The 21,425-nt window shown below is 42.2% G+C and overlaps 2 protein-coding genes across 3 annotated transcripts; one reads left to right on the top strand and one right to left on the bottom strand.

Annotated features, from left to right (window-relative positions):
* Positions 1–475: 475 nt before the first annotated feature.
* ptpa (protein phosphatase 2 phosphatase activator) lies at positions 476–9,342 on the bottom strand. The gene is made up of 11 exons (XM_012839881.3): positions 9,253–9,342; positions 9,049–9,122; positions 7,860–7,969; positions 7,518–7,604; positions 7,259–7,384; positions 6,913–7,030; positions 6,406–6,505; positions 6,017–6,141; positions 5,085–5,185; positions 3,146–3,253; positions 476–1,314 (listed from the first exon to the last, which is right to left on the bottom strand). The coding sequence occupies exons 2-11, from the start codon at positions 9,071–9,073 to the stop codon at positions 1,240–1,242; spliced, it is 975 nt and encodes a 324-aa protein (XP_012695335.1). The 5' UTR covers positions 9,074–9,122; positions 9,253–9,342; the 3' UTR covers positions 476–1,239.
* Positions 9,343–9,354: 12 nt separating this feature from the next.
* crata (carnitine O-acetyltransferase a) lies at positions 9,355–20,652 on the top strand. 2 transcript variants are annotated; one of them, XM_031577333.2, is made up of 14 exons: positions 9,355–9,597; positions 11,954–12,232; positions 13,489–13,607; positions 14,446–14,499; positions 14,628–14,793; positions 14,984–15,158; positions 15,437–15,615; positions 15,918–16,018; positions 16,184–16,303; positions 17,384–17,506; positions 17,920–18,055; positions 18,232–18,294; positions 18,690–18,827; positions 19,173–20,652. In XM_031577333.2, exons 1-14 carry the CDS (start codon positions 9,571–9,573, stop codon positions 19,386–19,388), a joined length of 1,896 nt encoding a protein of 631 aa, XP_031433193.1. In that variant the 5' UTR covers positions 9,355–9,570; the 3' UTR covers positions 19,389–20,652. The 2 variants fall into 2 exon arrangements, with proteins under 2 accessions (XP_031433193.1, XP_031433194.1); XM_031577334.2 differs by lacking the exon at positions 9,355–9,597 and adding an exon at positions 9,623–9,862.
* The last annotated feature ends 773 nt before the right edge of the window (positions 20,653–21,425 follow it).

The raw sequence follows: 21,425 nt of genomic DNA, 5'->3' as shown, positions 1-21,425 counted from the left end.
AATTTCACGTTACGCTGAAATATAAATGCTCTTGGACGCCAACGACAGCGCAAAAGGAAGGAAATCCACTGCTTCCTCTAAGATTAATGGCAAAATGTGCTGTCCTTGGTAAACCTTACAAGGTAAAGTAAAGACAATGATAATGTTAGAGAATGCTGTGGACTGCACACAGGTCTGGAAACTCAAAATACGACCCTCACTTACACTTCAAACCTATCTGGTTCATATTTTATGCGGCCTACTTAGTTATCATAAATTAAATGTGCCGTTTCTCATCTTTTGTCCATGCAAGGCCTGCTTGGACTGCAGGTTTCCCTGAATAAACTGACTAATGCCCACACCGTATTTTCAGTAGGGCTAGCAGGCACCCTCACATATTTCTTTAGTAGAATAATAATAATAATAAGAAGAAGAAGAATTAAAAAAGGGTTAAAGCATATCTATATCTAATCGAAGAAAGACAATGGACAACAGATTGGTATGAGTTGGTGTTATAAAACGAATTGAAATACAAATAAAAAGAAAATAACTACACATACATTTACATTTGCCATCGTCTATTCCTGGAGTCATTCAGCTAGAACAGAACTTCGGCATTAGCCAGGTTGATTGTGAGACATAAGTCGGTCCAAACATATCTGGCTAAAGCTGAAATGCTAAAACACATAGGCCATCACTGAGCACAGGCTCACAAATGAAAAAAATACACCAAAGGAACTTGGCCTTTTTAAAAAGCACCTTATCGGAACTCGGTGAGCAAAAGAATAGTATGAGGACATCAGGTCAGTTGGTGTGTTCACCAACAAGCCTAAATATATCATTTATAGCAGATCATATCTGAATGGGTACACCCACATAAATAAACAAAACAATATGGTATATTTTACCACACATTATTGCGCAGCTGAGGAACTCAAAACCTCCTCGAATGCAAGACACACGCTCACATACAAAAGAATGTCAGGGCGATCGGGCTTCTCTAAAATATACTCTTTCCACGGGTGGTGCTAATGGATGGACTAACTGAACAGGGTTGAACACGGAGACATTTGCCGAAGGGGTTGAGGTGGCTACAGAGACAGAGCTGTCAGAGTGTTGCTTGGGTGCTACTAAGATGAGTTTGAGCGTGTGGAAGGCCGACAGGGCATCTTTCTCTGTAAGGGCTGTTCTTGTGCCCTCCACATGGGCACTGCCAGCTTGGGGGTGGGGGTGGGGGTGGGGGTGGGGGTGGCGCGGGACTCAAGACTTTGTGGGCTGGATGGAGAGCAGGCTGCCGAACTTGAAGTGCTGGATGACGGGGAACTTCTCAAGACACTGCAGAGGTGGAAAGATACAAGTTTAAGAGTGAGCTTCTACCCAACAACATCTACCATCATAGTTTTGGGAAAGCCAGCTTTTTCAGGAAAAGATTGTCACGCTGTGGAAAAGGTTTTGGTGATGGCATCAGTTCAGTCATATGAGTTTCTCTGCATAAATGTTAAAGGGGAGCATTCATAGTGTATTTGTGTATACAGATACGCTTCCCTTGAGTGGAAGGCTAAATTCAATGATCACAGCTAAAGATGGTGTAGGAGTTAAGACTTTACTCTGGAGGGGCAACGTAGGGACTCAAGGAGTAGGACTAGCGCAGACAGATTCCAAACCGGAGACAGAGGCAGAAGGAGGGAAAGAGAAAGGGGGAGCCAAAGAGAGAGAATGTAGAGGAAAGAAAGGGGGAGGGGCAGTGGGGGCTCCGTGGGGGGAGGGGCAGACAGCCTGGCCCCTCTGCGCTACCTCCTATCTACCAGAAGGGAAGGAGAGAGAGAGGGATAGAGAGAGAGAGAGAGAAAGAGAGCGAGCTACCTCCTATCTACCAGAAGGGAAGGAGAGAGAGAGAGAGAGAGAGAGAGAGAGAGAGAGAGAGAGAGAGAGAGCTACCTCCTATCTACCAGAAGGGAAGGAGAGAGAGAGAGAGAGAGAGAGAGAGAGAGAGAGCTACCTCCTATCTACCAGAAGGGAAGGAGAGAGAGAGGAGAGGGGGCTTCACCGAACGCAACAACACAGGATGTGGGCTCGGGAGAAGGGGGTGGGGCCCTCAACTCTTTCCCTCTCTCTCGCACACTCGCACACCGACACACACACACTGACACACAGAGAGACACACACACACACACACGCGCACACTGACACACAGAGAGACACACAAACACACACGCACACACAGAGAGAGAGACACACACACACACACACACACACACACACACACACACACACACACACACACACACACACACACACACACACGCGCGCACACACTGACACACAGAAACGGAATTTAAAAACCTGTGTTACCCCTGCTTAACACTTTTCAAAACTACAGTTCCTGCCCAAACAACCATTACAAAAACTGCAGTCAAATACTATATCCCTAGACAACACTGTCTTGTTAATGATAACAAAATCAGTTATGGATAGTTTTTTTCTCTCCAAATAATCACTATTATATATTCATATATATATTCATGTATAATATAAATTATATAACTCACTTAAAAAAAGAAGCCATCTAAAGTAGATGCAGTAGAAACACAGTAGGTTGACCAACACCCGTGAGATACTGAGACTGAGTAATGGTAGCGTCAGCAAGGCCGCCTACAAACTAGCACAGCCTTTCTGTGGCATACTGCTCCAAATGTTGGGAGTGCAGATAAAATCAGTTAGTCACTCTCTCACTGGCCTCCTGCCATGTCAATCATAGGAGCCAGTTAGCAGTTATTAGTTAAACCACATATGAAGTTAGTGTATGATGGGACAGAGTCAGTAAAGGCGGAGCGCTGCATCATTTTGTCCGCACCATACCTAATTAGGAACAATGCTAACGCTAACAACTTGCATGAAATATCAGCTTTCTACATGTTATTGCTTTTAAAGACACACCGACAATCAGTCCTGTAAAGAGTGAAAGTAGCCCAAGTCATTTTGTCAAATATCTCATGCACATATGACCAGGAGGTTTGAATTCCCCTCCAAGACAGAAGGCATGACACTACTATTCTGTAGGGGGCGCCATAATCAAAGATAACACTGGGCTCCAAAAGAAACAGTATGGGCCGGATATCATAGCTGTAGTCAAAACTCTGGCTTGCAAAAGTGGAGCTGTACAAACCTCAGCTTTGTACATTCTGATGAGGCCTTGGTTGACTTTGGACCAGGTGGGTACAGCGCTGATGTTCCAGAGCTGGTTGGAGTGCTCAGCAAACGGGCCCGTCTTCATCTGCACGGAGGGAGATGATTAAAACATGAATCTTCTGAATCTTACAGCCTAAATGTGGCTTTCAGCTGACAGTAGAGCACATTTCCATGGCAGCTGGAGAACAACTGGTCAGGAAGGTGCCTAGGTAGATTGCATTACACTACACTATTACACTAGATATATTACACTAACAACCAGAAAAACCTGGCCTACACTCCTTTAAAACTGAAACCGATTCTCAAGCACAACTCAATGCTGGAGGTCAGCATGGGTTCCTCCATGTTTGACTGTATGGTGATAACAGTATACTCATCTAAGCTCCTCAAAATAACTTATTTTAAGTGCGAGTAAATGCATGCAGTTACATTTCTCTGTACATTATAGGAACATGACTTATGTGTGAGAGAGTGAATGAGTCCATGTGTTAGAGAGAGAGAGAGAGAGAGAGAGAGAGAGAGAGAGAGAGAGAGAGAGAGAGAGAGAGACTGAGAGCGTGGAGGAGGGAAAGCCAAAGGATGTCTTGGCTGTGCCCTTAGGAGAGAGGCACTTCATGAATGGCACTGCTGTGCAATGCTGCTCCACAACTCCCCCCCCCCCCGCCCCACGCCCCGGTTCCCAGCCCTGTGCCCCAAGAGAGCAGCCTGTGACCCAGGCTGGAATGCTGAAAGGACAGCCCTCCTCCAGCCGGACTTTCCAGAGCAGTAGAGGAAACCGGAGGGGAAGGAAGGCAAGGAAGAGCGAGTGAGCGAGCGGGACTGAGCAACAAAGAGAGCCAGAGAGGGAGAGAGGGGGAGGGGGGAGGGAGGGAGGGAGGGAAAGAGGCAAGCCATGGGGGAGGGGTGGCCCTTGGGGAAGGAGTGATTCACAACAGCATGTGGGGAAGGAAATGACTCATGTGAGCAGAGTGCTCCACACATAACCTCAGAGAGTGGGGGAGAGAGAGAGAGAGTGGGAGAGAGAGAGAGAGAGAGAGAGTGGGGGAGAGAGAGAGAGAGAGAGAGAGAGAGAGAAACACACGTAGTGCCTGTGTGAAATAAACTGACATGTGTGTTTTGTGTGTGTGGGAGTGTGAGTGTGAGGGGTATATCTGGACAGTTTTGTTGAGTGCAGTGCACTGAGGTGAACCGGGGAGAGAAGAAGAAGAAGGCATGAACACCACAGACACTTAATAAGAGAATCAGAGACATGCTCAAACAAGTAGGCCGACACAGAAGAACAGTCAGAGGAGACGAGCTTGGGAAAGGGGAAAAAAATGAGAGAGAGACAAAGAAAGAAAGAAAGAGAGACAGAATGTGAGACAGGCCTACAACGTAGGGACAGAAGATGAATTGTGGTATGCGGCTAGTGTATGGGTCCTGCAGCAAGAGTGTCAGTGAGTGAGGAAGTGAGTGAGTGGCCAGTGAATGAGTGAGGGAGGGAGGAAGTGGCCAGTGAGTGAGTCAGGGAGGAAGTGGCCAGTGAGGAAGGGGCCGGTGAACGCAGCTACACCAAGCTCTGCTGCCTCACTTCTGGGGGAGGAACCAGACACCACAACACTTCCTCCTCCACTCCTCTCCTCATCTGCACAATCACTTCCCAGTCTCCCTCTAAAAAACCTACAGCCGTTCTAATGGCTACCAGCTACAATCTTCTTTTTTTTTTTTTTTCTTTTTTTTACAGTGGTCATTTTGTTACGACACTAATGAGAATTTGAGAACCTTACACACTTTTGTTTACAGGGAATTTCCTATATTTGGGGATTACAATGACAAATATTTACAACCTATAATTCTGTTTAGCTTTGTCTACACAGTTTCAACTTTCCAGCAGCCAAGACATTCACAAACACTTCTGCTCCTCACACCACACTCACTTCGTTTATAAATTTGATGCACTCCAGAAATATGTAGTCCTTGTGGTGCTCATTCACAGCCTTATCGTCCACAAAGTGCCTGGGCTCCAGTGTGGGATGGTCTGGCACAGAAGAGAGAAAAAAAAATAAAATAAAAATGCAACTACATCATATGTCCACAAGATGTCGCCCTCTCACTTCCACAAGCATCACTGTTATTAAACCTAAATATTCTTATCACTTAACCCGATATATAGCATGTGTTGGTATTTACATAAGAAACTATCGAGTTCCGCACATGTGTGCTTAATATTATTTCTGCACAGATTCTATATTACATCATATAGTGTTTTCATGTCAGTGGGTTTTGTGAATGATGCAATTCAGACAATTATTGTGAAAGAGGCATCACCTCTTGCAGTCGAGATTGAGAGTAATATAGACAAATCTAACGGCCAATGTGAAATGTCTTTGCAAAATAGGAAGAAATGTATAGACTGAGGCCTGTGCAGCGGTTCCCACACTTTTCATGAAAGTTTAGAATTATAAATAGATTAGGATTTTTGTCATTTGGCAAGCAGTTTTACACCAGTATGGCTAAATATCTACTTTTAGTCTAAATTGTAAATCCACGGTATGTATGTATGTATGTATGTATGTATTCACACTTCTAACGTGTGATCCTGAGGTGCCTTGACGTGAAATGTTGCGATGTTATAGTGGGGTGAATAACAAGGATTTCATGGTTCAAAAGCAGAAGCCCATGAAAGCAACCTTTGGAACCCTAACTACCTCACAACAGCACTCTTCAGGATGGAGATGGAAGCGGGACACGCATGTAGATTCACCTCTTACCTCCCGTGTCACACACAGGACTGTGCTGGCTGGATGTCTGTGCTGGATGTCTGTCTGTGCCGGGTGTCTGTGCCGGGTGTCTGTGCCGGGTGTCTTACCTACGAGCTGGGCGCTTCCCCAGATGAAGGGCAGAAACTGGAAGTCATCGAGTCCCCAAACGCCCTGACTGCCAGCCGGCTCCATCCGGTAGGTCTTCTGCAGCTTCCGCATCACTCTGAGATATCTAGAGCAGCGGCAATAAATCAATCAGTCAGTCAGTCAGTCATATGAACGTGCACTCATAGCCTTATTGACTCCAAGCCAATGACCAACTTTTGCCCATTATTTGAAACAACAATTCGATTTGAGGGGCCAAAAGTTAACTTCTACATAACGCCGATGTATTAAATGAGAGAAATGCCACATGGCATTGGGGTAATTGGGTTCACCACCTCAAAACTCAAAAAGCATGCACACATGCAGCCTTGACTGGTCCCCAAACACAAACCTGTCAAACACTTGGAAAATAATTGCCAGCTGGTCATCCACGCGCAGCACTCCGATCTTACACAGACAGCAAAGGAACGCCGCGAAAGCCGCCTCATGACCTGTCACAAAAAGCAGCAAAGCACAGACAGTGTCCATTACACCCTGATTAATGAGGCTTTTTTATTCTGAACTAGAGCCACAGAGTCTACCCGTTTGTGCTCATGGTTTAACTAACTCTGTTGGCAAAATGAGACCAGACACTCCGGAGACCCAATAATGATAGGTCATTATAGCAAAAACATAAATGCAAATCTGATTCCATCTCTAATTTTCTGGCTGCGCTAAATTACATGACTTTGGTTTATTGCTAATGATTCAGCTTTTTTTTTTTGCAACTCAATTATAAATAAAATGAGATTTCAAAAACCACAACCATAAGCACTTCTTGAGATTTGTTAATTTGTGCTTCCACAGCTCCCCCTAGTGGTCATGAGCATACCTGACCCACACGTCCACAGCCTCTTACCTGTGCCATAATCTATTCTGGTGGAGTTCCCCACCGCCTCCTTCAGATAAACAGCTACCTCAGGAACCGCTGCCTTTCGGTCTTCAGGGATCAGCGTAGAAACCAAAGCTTCGGCCCCCTGCATAAACACATCCACAGCAAACAAAGTTCTCAACAAAAGCTTGGACAGTCACAAATGTGCAGACCTTTTTTTCTCTCTTTTTGTCAACTGAACACAATAGAACATCAAACTTTGTAAGCAGACAAAATGCCACACATACTATGAATGATCTCTTAACGACTTATTATATATTTAAATTCTGCCATCCAAGCAGCAATGTTGTCTGTTTAAAAAACAGACCCCCACCTGCTCTAGCTTGGCATACCAGGTCCTGTATGCTTTATTGCCAAACCGTGAGGGCTGATCCATAGGAGGCGTCTCATCGATCCACTGATCCAAAGTGTTCAGCAAAGACAGAAGCTTATGTATTGTCTGTAAAGAAGGTTTAAAAGGCACAATCAGCCAAAGATGCAAGAGAAAACACTGCCTGACTTTAAATGCACTGGTCACCATACAGGAACAGGAAGATGGAGATAACTATGAAAACAGGCATAGTGGATGTTACCTCGGACATTTTGTATTCACATGAAAGTTTCTTTCCCTTAATGCCTTCGTTCAAAGTCAGAACAAATCCCATGTAATCAGCATAAGCCTTAGAGAAAATAAAGAATGTTAAAAGTATTTTAGAACAGAACAGTATTTTAAAAAAGGCCTAAATAAAATGTGCAACATAAGCGAGTCCTCCGGAATAACCTGGGTTTATTGGTTATTAATCATAATATAAAGTTCTTCATCTAAATACCACTAACTGACAAGCAAGAACTGCATGAACTAGCTCACACACACACACGAAATGGAACATCACTAACACTAACATCATCACTGAATACAGAATGGTGCTATTTACCTGAGAGCGCTTCCATTTTCCCATGTCAGGGACCATGCTGATCTCCTTCTTTGGGATCATGAAGTCGAAATTAAGAGGGATGAGAGGGGCGTCATCTTCAGGGGAGGAGCCTGAGAACGAACGAAAAGCTGTCAGTTTTCAGTGACTTGATTGCACTGATTTAGTTGTTATATCTAATGAAACTTGTGTGATAGTAACATCGGGCTATATATTATGTTAGACTAATATAAGGTAATGAAACCCAATGCCACTGTTACATGAATGTCCAACAGGGAGGCGGGAGGTTGTTCCACTGTATTTGCTGTCTCCAAAAATCACTTCAAGTAAATGTACCCTGATGTTATATGTTGGGCGAGGTTCAATTAAAACTTGAGCTCGGAATGAAAGTAGATATTTCTATTCTTTCAGAGTCTCTTATTTCTAAATGGCGCATTAATGCACCCACCCACGTGATGGCATGCATTGACAAATTCGCTATAATGTGCAGAATGACAATAACGTACCCTTCAACTATTCAATATCAGCCAATATTGCAATGTGTTGATTATTTCTGGTTCCCTTTTGCAAGCTCACAACAGAGGTTACCATACATTGAAGAACACTCATTTCAAAAACAAAACACGAATATAACCAGCAGGCAGCTAGCTAGCCTAAAAACCACTGGCACACCTAAGTGGGCCAATTAAATGGCGGTCGGATTAGCATGGAACTTTATTGACCTCCACAACCATGGCCCTGACCAATAGAACAGCATTAAAGGGAGATCAAACAGTAGGGAAAAAAAGACAAGTCTACAAAACAGCAATCGAACCTATTAGTGACGTTAAATCTAAGAGTCTTGTTACATTGCTTCACAAGGGCTCTGCTTTTCGACATTGTTTAAGAGCTTCGCAAGCAAACACACTGGGTAAACGATTCCCATCGCACAGCACCAAACTTTGCAAAAACTAGTCAGCTAGCTAGCTATCCAGCTAGGCAGCCTTGTTCTGTTGGTTCAGATCTGTTAGCCAGCTGGCTAGCGATGCCGCAAGAATGGATGAGAGTGATGGAGAAACAGCGCTTTCTTTAACTCCTGTCAGTGTCTAGCCACCTAAATGCAGCTTAATATAAAACAGACATAATACATAGGAAACACAACATGAAAGCCGAACCTTCTAACTCCAAGATATGTGTAAATTATGTCAGTTACCTGACTGCTTCTCAGTCTCCGCCATGTTTATTAGAGGAGAGGGGTGTGTCTGACGTCACCTTTCAACTTTCACCCTTAGCGTCGAGAGGACTAGACAAACAGAATAATTTACTACAGTCAAATATGTCATACATCATACATCATACATCTGACCTGTAATGATATTTGATAGACTGTCCTCACACTCTGATGTAAAATACGCACAGAGGTATACAAAACCTGACAAGAACGCAATAGCTTTCTTTTGTAAGTGCGCACCCTTGCGGTCGACTGTCTTGAGAGCACAGAACCCAGAGCCCGTCTACGGAAGTTCTCTGTCAACACCGTTGGTCGAAAACACTGGAGTGTTTTGAAGGGGGACTCTTTCCGGAGGTCTGTGGCGGACCCGTCTTTGGCATAGACAGTAAAAAGTCTTTCGCACTGATCACCACAGCGGTCATGTATCGTAGGTCTACCAGGACCTTACATTGCTGAGTAATCTGACGACCGTGTCTTTTGGGGGCGTTCCTGTGAAAAACAGTAATGTTGAGCTTTCTTGTCCGGACGATGGTGAGTTGACTACATAACACCGACAGCCAGGTTTTTATTTGAAGGTAACATTAACGCTAGCTAGTTGGCTAGGTAAGTTAAGTTAGCATACAGTAGCATCGATAAGTTAACTCGCTCGCAGGCAAATGTAAAAGTATTTCTCAATACACAACAGCAATTGCAGCTATTTACATAGGCCTGTTTCTGCATTTACTGTTTGAAACTCAAAGACGGCTATTAACGTTAGCGGAACTCCTGAAAGATCAGGACTAGTTGACCGTGCATGGTAAGAAAAATTACTTTCGAATTGCATCTGTAGGTTAGTCTAACATCAGTCGTCTCAAATTTGATTTGCATTTTTCATTTGAATCAACTGTCGATTTTGCTACGTATGGGGTAGTGAAACTCAAATGTTCATAACAAATGCGCATATTATGACAAAAGCATCAAATCAACTGGGTTCTTATCAGACTTAGAAACGGAGGCGCTTTAAATCGGGCTCCCTGGGGCCATGGTTTTATCCCATATTATATGGTTATATACAAATACACAATAAAATAAGTATATATTTAAACACATCCTATATCAAGTTATCTTGGCTTACATTAATGATACATTGCGTCAAACCTGTTTAAATAGGTCTTTGATAGAACTTGATAGGCGTTAAGGGACATAGGCTACTGAAGAGGTACAAATTAATAAATAAAGAAAGAAAAAGAAAGCAAAGTGATAATTGCTACGGAATTTCATACCACTAGCACTATCACTAGTGAGTAGCACTATTGCTGCAAATCCGTACACCCTATTGTTTAAGTGTATTGGTGGTGACTTTAAATTATACTCATAGTTGATATGACTCGATATGACATGAAGTTGAATGTAAATGGATTGTAATGCCAGACAAAACTAAAACTAGTCAGTGAGGGTATTTGCAAATATGGCAATATGGACCAAAAATGATATTCCGGTATTTTTATGCTGAATACTGATACACTGTATATATATCTAGGTATTTTCTACGAAGTGGGTTAAATGTTCAGGTGTGGCATTTATCAAACCCACTGTATTGACAATGTTTTGCAGAACGTGATTGAACTACATTAATAGTGCATATAGATTTTGATTTCACAGTATTTACTTTTTAAAATAATGGACCTCTTTTAAGCATTTACATTATATACAGAATGTGATTAAACACTCTGTTCTTGGGAAAATATCCATACATTTATTTGCTGAAGTGTCTGCAGCAAACCCAGGCTGTTGTAGATGCGAGAGGGCAAAGAAAAACACAAGAGGGCAAAGAAAATCTCTTGACAGTTCCATCAAGTGATAGTATACCATGAAAAAGCTATGTAATCATAACCCAGTGGGATTATAATCTCATCAAACACATTCCAGTTCACCTAACCACCAACAGAATAGGCAGTATACAAAGCACCAGATTCCTTTTGTCCGCAGATATTATGCAAGCACTAAACCCTTTACTGCCTACAGTAAACACCACTGCAAGTGCATTGGATGAAACCAGAGATCAAAATCATAAAGTTTAGTAGGTAGGGTAATTGTCTTCTGTCTTTTTGAGAGGTACGTTTGTTTAGAAAGGTCTGGATTTAACTTGCTCTGTTACAACGTTAAAAATGTGTCAAAAGATACAAATAATAAGTGAATGGGTTCACAGACGTGGCTGAAGTCATTATACTGTTGGTTAGGTAAACATGTTAACACCAAACCTCTGGCAGAGATAACACGTAAAAACATGGACACTTCTCAAAACAGTTAGATACATATATTGAATGTTTACTCACTTTATTGACAAGGGTCTGAAGTAGCCTAAATATAAGTCAATACTGTTTCCAACTCTTCATATGAGATGAGAGGAGCAAACGCTGGCAGCTTTATGGAAGAAACGGGTTATGTAACGCAACATCAAACTATATCGGTATAAGCGGAATTATCTCATCCTATATCTCGTTTGAACAATATATTGCTGTACCTTAAATATCGATGTATCCCTCCACCCTATCTCCAGGGCAGTAAGATGTCGGTTGAACAATTTTTCAACACACATAATTCATGTTATGTTTATTACATCCTGGTTTAGCCTATAGATTTCCTTACCGTCCTTTCGTTGGCTTATCTCACTAATAGGCAATAGCAACTGGTAAAGGTTAAGTGAGACGATATGGGGATGGTTGGGAAATACAAATGTTGGTGTTAGGCAGCACCCATGAAGCACATTCCTTGATTTGTTTTGTGTTGCATATGAAAAGGGTGTCCCAAGTTTTGTTGAAGTGTGTGGAACAAATGTAACTGTTCAGCTGTTTACATTGTTTACGATGCCCATAAGACTAATTCTTAGTGCCACTCTGTTGGACAGGGGCGGGCTGGTATGGTGAAACCATCCAGCCTGGTGAGACCAGTAGCGGTGACTCGGGTCACAGGCCGTTACCTGGCACATCAGGAGAGTCTGCCCAAGCTACCCGTGCCAGCGCTGAAGCAGACATGCGAGCGCTACCTGGCTGCCCTGGAGCCCATTGTGGAAGAGGAGGAGCTGCAGCACACCCGCCAACTCATTGAGGAGTTTCAGCAGACAGGAGGCGTTGGGGAAAGGCTGCAGAAGAGTCTTGAGCGCAGAGCCATGAAGACGGAAAACTGGGTATGAATTTGGTCAAAGAGAATAACTGCATTTGTGTAGGCTGGAAAACAGTGTCCGCTGTTGGCCTTTTGGAGCTGAGAGAAATGTGACCGGAGGAATGTGACTTTCAGAGGTGCTTTGATGTAATTAGGATATTGTTTGTTGGAAACATTTGAAACGGCCGTCAGCTGGACAGCTGGACCTTTGGAAACACAGTGTGAAAGTTCTCAAAGATCTCACATCCCAGTTTGACATTACACTCAGAAAGAGTATCACAGCAAAACCAACTTCAATGTTCAGTCTGAATCAAAGCAATATTGCTGTGTGTTTTGTCTACCTTCTTCATGGTCCCTGAACTTTTATATTTGTAATATATTTGCAACTTTATTTGAAACTCACCTGAAGTAACCTATGTTAGGTGAAAATTCAGTCAAGTTACCTCAGGACTCCGGAGTTGCATATAAGTATATTTCCTAAACAACAACAACAAGCTCGTGGGGCTCACCCACGTCCCGGCAGGTGAGAGAGAGGCACGGGCCCACTCTCAGAGAGAGAGAGGGAGCCCGTGCTCGCTCCCACACTGCAGCAGACAAGAGAGAAGCAATATTAAACACATTGCACAAGGTTTATATAGATAGAAGCTCAGCGTTCTCTGGCGCCAAAACAATTTGTCAGCAGGGATAACCACGTGGTGGGACTCTGTCGTCCAAGGCTCAGTTTTGCACAAGTTCGAAAGAAGCACAGTTCGACCCTTCTTATCACCTCTAGTCCAAACATGCTCTTGCACATATGCAGACTAAGTGGCACCTAATAATCTGAGTTACACACACAGAGAAACACAGAAAAGCCATGTTCCTGCTTACATAAGCACATGATTCATACCAGGTACTTGATTAATATATTCTAAAGTCATTAACAGTGTTTCGTAATTATCTCCATCAACCTCTCTTGTACCAAGATGTATCTATATAAGATACAGTAACTTATTCTCAAGGGCAGCTTTAGCTTTTTCAGCAGTAGATAAATCTGACCCTCCTTTTTGAAGAAACAAGGGACTCCTTCATTTGGAGTACATTGGGTCCTGTTCAGTTTGTCTACACCTTTAACCACAGTACTTTTCTTGTTTAATTTATTATTTCCTTGTTTTTTCATTATGACAATTGCATGCAAATGGATTGGATGTTGGTATCTCTTGTATTACCCCCCCCCCCCCCCACACACACACACACATCTGTCTCCCTCTCTTACTGTCTCTCTCTGTATGTCTCTCTCTTCAGCTGTCCGACTGGTGGTTGAAGGTAGCCTATCTAGACTACAGGATGCCTGTGGTGGTCCACTCCAGTCCTGGGGTGGTCCTTCCTCGTATGGAGTTTAATGACCGCCAGGGTCAGATGAGGTGAGGACCCCCTTTAGGTGATGGCAAGGTTAATCTAGGAGATTCAGAGGAGGAAAGATCTTCGGTGACATCAAGGTTAATCTAGGAGATTCAGAGGAGGAGAGATTCAGAAAGAATAGATTTTGTCACTTTCTTATTACGTGACACAGGAAGGCAGTCCTCGACTCAGATCCAAATAAAATGAGAAAGCAACCAAATTCCTGATGGCCTTGCAGTTGTTGGGATATTACACCGTTGTTTAAACCCTAGTTAGTTGACATCAGGCTTTTGCCAGAACCTCACAGCGAGAGTTTAATGTGACTCATAGTGATGAACTTTGTACAGACTGCCCTACCAACCGTACCTAGGCTATTTGGGGAGTGTTCGTATAGGTTGTTGCTCTCAGCAACAGCCCTGTTGATACTGCTGATGTGTGTACTCAGCTCAGTTTTTAGACAGCAGTCAGCCAGAAAAAAAGTGGTGACATTTTTTATGTTATAGTTTTTCTAACCTTCAGTAGGTAGTGCCTAAGTGTCAAAGTGCTCTTTTTTTTAACCCCGTACATGAAGGACCGGTTAAAGGTTTTCTTTGACATCCAGTCTTTTGATTGCTGTACATCTATAGTATATCTTTGAGTAACAACTGCTTTGCTATTTGCACAGTGGAATATATTGGGAACCTACTGTAAAGTGTGAAACTGGAATCATAGACGTATTAACATATGAATAATTTGTCCTAATCTAATTTAAAATGTAAAGGTATGTTCGGTCTAATGGAGATTTCATTTGAAGTATTTCAGTAAGATAAAGTTTAGTCAAGTTTTTTGTATACTTTGTAATTTTATCAACATATTCCTCAGGTTTGCTGCTAAACTGATTTCAGGGGTCTTGGATTTCAAAACTATGATTGACAAGTGAGTGTGAATCATCTTTTGTTGTTGCTATTAGTGAATCATTATCACAATCTCCTCTTAACTCCTAATGTCATGCAACATGTGATGTTAAGGCTGAAATGATGACTGACATTAATTTCTGATTCCAGTGAAACGTTACCAGTAGAGTATTTGGGAGGTCAGTCGTTGTGTATGAACCAGTACTATCAGGTTTTGTCATCTTGTCGTATCCCTGGCACCAAGGCTGACTCCGTAAAGAACTACGCCCAGAGCAGAAGGCCTCCAACGCACATCACAGTGGTGCACAACTTCCAGGTCTCTAGACACTTGCCTTCTACGGATGATTTTCTTGCACAATCTTGCTGCTTTCCAAGCCACTTGGGAATTTAAATGTTTCTCTTCGACAATTAATTGGTGTGCAATGTTTTCTAAGCACAAATCATTGGTGCAAGACGTGTTCTCAAATAGTCCCCTTTAATGCTGTTCCTGCTCTTTGCGTGTGCAGTTTTTTGTACTGGACGTGTACAACAGTGACGGCACCCCACTGACTGTGGATCAGATCTACCTTCAGCTGGAGAAGATCTGGAACTCCTCCCTGCAGACAAACAAGGAGCCCATCGGAATCCTGACGTCACAGGACCGAAACACCTGGGGGAAGGCCTACAACACCCTCATCAAAGGCGAGCCAGAATCAGCTACACAGAATAGACAAGATCCTTAGGACAGCAAAATGTAGAATTTTGAAAGGAATGGAATGGAATGCAACAACGTCCATGAGTGCAAGAAGTCCTCATACCCGTGCAAACATGCTTGTTGATGCACAATATATAGTGTTAATTACGATGTTAATTTCAGTATTTACGGTATTTGATGAGCTTCAGCTCATTCTGGTTTCATTCCCTTTATTTGACGTGGATTGAGACTCATTTGTGCTCTTTCCACGTTCAACTCTTTTCAGACAGGACTAATAAAGAGTCTGTGCATGCCATTCAGAAGAGCATCGTCACCGTGTGCCTGGACGCGCCCATGCCTCGAGTCTCAGACGAGCTGTTCAGGAGTCGGGCGGCGGTGCAGATGCTACACGGCGGAGGCAGCCGCTGGAACAGTGGAAACCGCTGGTTTGACAAGACTGTACAGGTGAGGGGAACGAATCCGCTGGTTTGACAAGACTGTACAGGTGAGGGGAACGAATCCGTAGCCATTGAGTAACTGGCTTGAGAGGATTTGTTGGAGATTTGAAGTTGGGCTTTTGTGTGTTGTCCAAATACTAGGATGCAGTTTCATCATTAGGGAAGTGAAAGTTGAAATGTATTCTCACTCTATGTCTGTTTTAACCTCAACGAAAATGCAACACTGGTCAGACTCATGAGAGTTGAAGTCAGATGATTGTTTTTTTTTTTTTTTTGTCTCGTTGAATTCTTCCAATGTGCATCTCCCAGTTTATCATAGGGGAGGATGGCTCGTGTGGTCTGATGTATGAACACGCTCCTGCTGAAGGACCTCCAATCATCAAGTTAATTGACCACGTAGTTGAATTCATGTAAGGCCTTTCAAATCATAGTTGTATAATATAGGCTACATTACTACATCTACAAATAACAATTATACATTAGAATACATTTTTATATTTGTGAAAAATATTAAAATAAGTGCCCCAGATCTTGCTTGGAGGCTTACAGAATTTGAATGTTTTGTGCTCTAACAGGAAGAAGTCTGAAATTGTGCGGACTCCAATGGTTCCTCTGCCCATGCCTAAGAAACTACGCTTCAACATCACACCAGAGATAAAGAAGGACATTGAAAAAGCCAAACAGAACCTCAACATGTGAGCGCAAAAATGTGGATTCTTAAAGGATTTTGGGGGGATTTTTTAACCTGGGCCTTATTTTTTTTAGATCTTTTTGGGTCCAGACTTTTACTAAGGACAATTGACAATCAAAATTGGTTCAGTATTTAGAGTCAGGGTGCTATGACTGGCAACTGCAAAACAACTATACAACGTAATTCCATGGGGCAACCATCTGCGTCAAAGTAAACAGCTTTTTTCACCACAGACATCCTCCTAATGTGTCTGACAACATGGAAAGGATCCCTACAGAGAATTATTTGTGTCTGTTTACTTCAGTAACTGTAAAGAAACTGTAGAAAATGGCCGCAGAAACAGTCGGTTTCTGTTTCTGAACAAAATCACAGTAGAAACAGTCATTCTCTACCTTTTCTTCACAGTTACTGAGGTAAACAGACACAAGTCTATCTCTGTAGGGATCCTTGCTATCTTGTCAGACATTTATAATAACAATTTGAGCCTGTCAGTGGTGGAAAAAAGCAGTCAAGCAGCAGATCAAAAATGATACACAGTAAAAAGAACTATATCATAGCCAGATAATATCAGTAGTGCATTGCCTTCAATTTCAAGTAACTGTAAATAAACTATTATCTTTCTCTATAAAATCAATTCAGGTCATGTGGGGCCAGAGGAGAAATTAGCACCTTGAAATTTTGGTTTGAAAAACATTGCAGTGAGAAATGACACTAACGAGGCTGACTTTATTTCTAAAAACCTGTCTGCAGCTTGACAAAAGCACTGTTCATCTTTGCTGTTATCTGTTTGAAATGTTATCTATTTCTGCACTGCTACTTTGAGCTCTGCCTCCATATAAGATTGGATTAGTTCTAAACCCTCAAAATATTACTACCAACATTAGACCTGGTTTCCCCATGATGTTAGATGTAGTCTGAAATAGTACACGTACTGTATATCTTGCCTATTTCAAATATCCTGGTTTGCCCCGGAAAACACACACACATGCACACACATGTAGAGCAGACCTGTACATTATTTTTAGTATACACTGATGCTAGCCAGTCGTCACCCTTACATTTTTTCTTCTTCTTTTGTTTACAGCATGGTGCAGGACCTTGATGTTCGAGTCGTTCTATTTCCTCATTTTGGCAAAAATGTTCCAAAGTCACACAAGATGAGTCCAGATGCCTATATTCAGATTGGTCTTCAACTGGCTTATTACAGGTACATTTACAGGCATATAGTTCAGGACAACTGGTTAACAGGAGATATCGGTTAAAGAGGACTGAAGACTGGAGTTTGATAGTTGAACAACTATCTCTATTTTCTCACAGAATCAAGGAATACACGTCAGTACCCAGCTATAGTGCGCACACATTCTGTTAGTCACACAAATCTTCCCTGTACCCTTTTCAGGATGTATAAGGTCTGCTGTGCCACATATGAGACTGCTTCCCTGTACCCTTTTCAGGATGTATAAGGTCTGCTGTGCCACATATGAGAGTGCTTCCCTGTACCCTTTTCAGGATGTATAAGGTCTGCTGTGCCACATATGAGAGTGCTTCGCCGTACCCTTTTCAGGATGTATAAGGTCTGCTGTGCCACATATGAGAGTGCTTCCCTTATACCCTTTTCAGGATGTATAAGGTCTGCTGTGCCACATATGAGAGTGCGTCGTTGCGCATATTCAGGCTGGGTCGAACAGACACCATCCGCTCCGCCTCCATCCACTCCGCTAACTTTGTCAAGACCATGGACAACCCTGCTATCCAAGTATGCTAACACTAATACCATTACAATTTGGACCCCATAATGGAGGCATAAACCCTGCTAAAGCTCTCTCTCTCTGTCTTTGTGTGTGTGTGTGTGTGTGTGTGTGTGTGTGTGTGTGTGTGTGTGTGTGTGTGTGTGTGTGTGTGTGTGTGTGTGTGTGTGTGTGTTTGTGGCAGAATATGGAGAAAGTGACTCTTTTGGAGAAGGCTGTGAAGGGACACAGGACATACACTGACATGGTATGTGTATGAGGAGGAGCCCTATGTGGATGTATATACTAAGGATACTTAGGGAAGTTATGAATATTGTCAACACAGGGGGCATGTCATTGCACGGTGTCAGTGCAGACATTCATGTATTTCATTAGGTAGGTCTGGAAGTCTGGAGGAAGTGCTGTACATCTCAAGGAAGCCTCATACATGCTGATATTCAACTAGAATTAAATATCATATTAGTAGTCACCATAATAAGTGTATGACTTGAGCTGTTTTATCTGAGTAGACAAACAACACTGCACATATTTTAGTGTTTTCTAGTACTTCCAAAAGATATGATATCTGTAACAAATGTCTAATTGTGTTTTACTTCCTCCACTTCCCTGCTTCTTTGCTGTATTGGGTGTGGCTTATCGCAGGCGATTCGTGGCCAGGCCATTGACAGGCATCTGCTTGGGCTCAAGCTTCAAGCTATTGAGGACCTCACCTCCTTACCAGAGATCTTCATGGACACGTCTTATGCAAAAGCGTTGCACTATAATCTCTCAACTAGCCAGGTACACACTGCCAGCATACTGTGCTTATGTCTGCAGTTTTTTCTATCATTGTCCATATCATGCTTGAGTCATCACAGCTTAAGATTAAAAACATTGAGATTGAATTTAACACTGTCAAGTTTACTTGTGCGGGTTATTGTGGCTTTGCACACTTTTGTAGGCCAATGCTATCTGTTGCACTTGCATTTTTGTGTGGAAATCAGTTTCATGGTGAAATCTGCATTTTGCCATAATAGGGCTTATAATGGTGTGCTGCAATACATAACGGTCTTAGTCCAATGCAAAAATAAACTGAAAGACTCGATAAATCATCGTTTAACTCTGTCCTCCCTCTGCCCCCCTCAGGTGCCGGCAAAGACGGACTGTGTGATGTGTTTTGGCCCGTTGGTGCCAGACGGCTACGGCGTGTGCTACAACCCCATGGAGGAGCACATTAACTTCGCAGTGTCTGCCTTCAACAGCTGTGAAGACACCAACGCCAGCAGGCTGGCCCAGGCCCTGGAAGCGGCACTAGTGGACATGAGGGACCTGCTGGAGCAGACACCCAAGGCCAAACTGTGAGGGACTCGGGGGGGGCATGGTGCCAGAGCAGATACATCTCTTTAATGATGATGAACTGCTTTTTAGGAGGCCCACCTTGAAGGTGACCTGAAACAAGCCTGCTGAAATTCACAGGGGCAGTTGACAGTGTCTGCTCTCACACATTGCTCAAAGTAAGAGTGAGAAATTAAGCACTTCATGTAAAGGGATGGGAACGCACAGAAGTTTGGTGTGTGCGTGTGCATAAGCCAGTTTAGCCCCACTGACACCATGTTGGGCAGATGTTGTTAAGTGATGTACTGACTCATCCCATCCAAGATAATACTAACATTTTGAATGTTTAATTCAAATAATTTATGTTTGATTGCAGTGCTGGAATAGATGGGGACTTTTTGTAACCCTGTCAGGATGTTGTTTTTAAGCACAATGTTGTTTTTGTAAATACAGAATATCACCATTTCGGTGAGCAAGTGGGGTGATATATGAGCATTTTGGTTTGATTTCAATACTCACCAGTTCTGTACCTTCTTCACTGTTTGTACCCATGAAGGCCTGACTGAGTAAAGCTGACACTGTCTAACACAATTATTGTACCAGGGGCATTGATTACACACACTCAAATAGACAATTACTGTGTTGTAGCCAAACCGCTCTTTTACGCGCCCCAAGGCCAATTCATACAAAAGATTTGCAAGGAGACGAAACTGTTGCAGAGACAAGTTGAAGTGGTTTGAATTAACCGTTGTAAGTCGTTGCAAGCCGTCTGATGTAACATTAGTTGCAAAATATTCCTTCTGTCAAATCACAGTTGCAGTTGGACGAACGACCATTCTTTGTAACAGTCCATACTAATCTGCCCTTTGAGCAAAATGTGGCTGATTTTAACCTGTCCACATTTAAAATGCACTAATAATTATTAGCCTCAAGTTGGGTCAGCAGCTTCCAATTTTCAATGCAATCAACATTTCCCCAGCCGTGCAATATATCATGCAGTGGAAAGTATGCATTTTCCGTGAACCATTTCCTTTGCTTGTTTACCTTTTTTCTTTAAATTTTATCAGGAGAATGTGTCTCTTTTGAGTACATGTGTCATTAATGAATTGTTCACTTGATGTAGTTTGCAATTCTTTTTGTCACCTTCATGGGATGGAGCTGAACTGTGCCTTGTGTGAATAGTATAATTATAAAAACAATGGTGAGTTCATGGCAACCAGAAAGTCTGTGTTTACCTATTTCAAGAAAATGGAAATAAATGTTTATAATAATAAATGAGAATTGATCTGCATTGACCTTGCTTCTTCATTTTAGTAGACTATGGCAATCCGTGTTAACATGAGCTAGATGGGATATGTATTGCAGATATCAGTAATTCAGTTCTTCCACAATGACATTCTTCCTATCCATATCTGTCATTTCAGATATCTATAACGCCATTCATGTGTATGGGGCTTCCCATTTCAAACACTTGTGGATATCTGTAGTTCCATTGTTTTTAGTCATACTGCCAATTGTGAATATCTAATAACATTTTTACTGGTCACCATGTATTTTTGGATACTCTTAATTACATTATGGATGTCTATAATGGATATGGATTATGACTGGTAACAATTGGATTGTATATATATGAAATGGGAGTTTTTCCGAGGAAGAATGACGTAGAAATCTTATATGACAATTGTGGATAGAAGGAATGTCATTGTGGGTATCTGAAATGAATGTTCTTTTTTACTAGGAAGAATTGAATTACAGATATCTTCAATATATATCCAGTCTAGCTATAGAATGTTAAAATGGCCAATTATAATTTTATAATTTTTAGATATCTTCAATTTAGTTTTAACCAGTACTACAGTCAAAGTTGAGGATACCTTGAAATATAATTTCTACTAGTACGAATGTTATTGTGTTGTTGTGTCTATAATTACCATTCTGACTAGAGATAAATCAATTTTGACAAGGAGAAATGCTATTATGGATAGCTAAAATGTAATTACAGATAGGAGTGTGGTTCGATTAAATGTTAGAACAGCTTGCTATAGTACACTGCAGAACAGT

Source organism: Clupea harengus, chromosome 12, assembly GCF_900700415.2.
Source record: "Clupea harengus chromosome 12, Ch_v2.0.2, whole genome shotgun sequence".
In the NCBI taxonomy this organism is placed as follows: Eukaryota; Metazoa; Chordata; class Actinopteri; order Clupeiformes; family Clupeidae; genus Clupea; species Clupea harengus.
Note: the sequence above shows the minus strand (reverse complement) of the source record. Positions and strands in the feature narration are given on the sequence as shown.

What these genes read in the sequence shown, in the direction of transcription:
- ptpa (XM_012839881.3), bottom strand. Translation starts at nt 9,073, where the DNA reads ATGGCGGAGACTGAGAAGCAGTCAG. An exon ending in GGTATGCCAAGCTAGAGCAG is followed by an intron (nt 7,031 to 7,258) that starts GTGGGGGTCTGT and finishes GTGTTTATGCAG; the next exon opens with GGGGCCGAAGCTTTGGTTTC. An exon ending in GCATCAAATTTATAAACGAA is followed by an intron (nt 3,254 to 5,084) that starts GTGAGTGTGGTG and finishes CCCTCCGTGCAG; the next exon opens with ATGAAGACGGGCCCGTTTGC.
- crata (XM_031577333.2), top strand. Translation starts at nt 9,571, where the DNA reads ATGTTGAGCTTTCTTGTCCGGACGATG. An exon ending in CCATGAAGACGGAAAACTGG is followed by an intron (nt 12,233 to 13,488) that starts GTATGAATTTGG and finishes CTCTCTCTTCAG; the next exon opens with CTGTCCGACTGGTGGTTGAA. An exon ending in GGTTTGACAAGACTGTACAG is followed by an intron (nt 15,616 to 15,917) that starts GTGAGGGGAACG and finishes TGCATCTCCCAG; the next exon opens with TTTATCATAGGGGAGGATGG.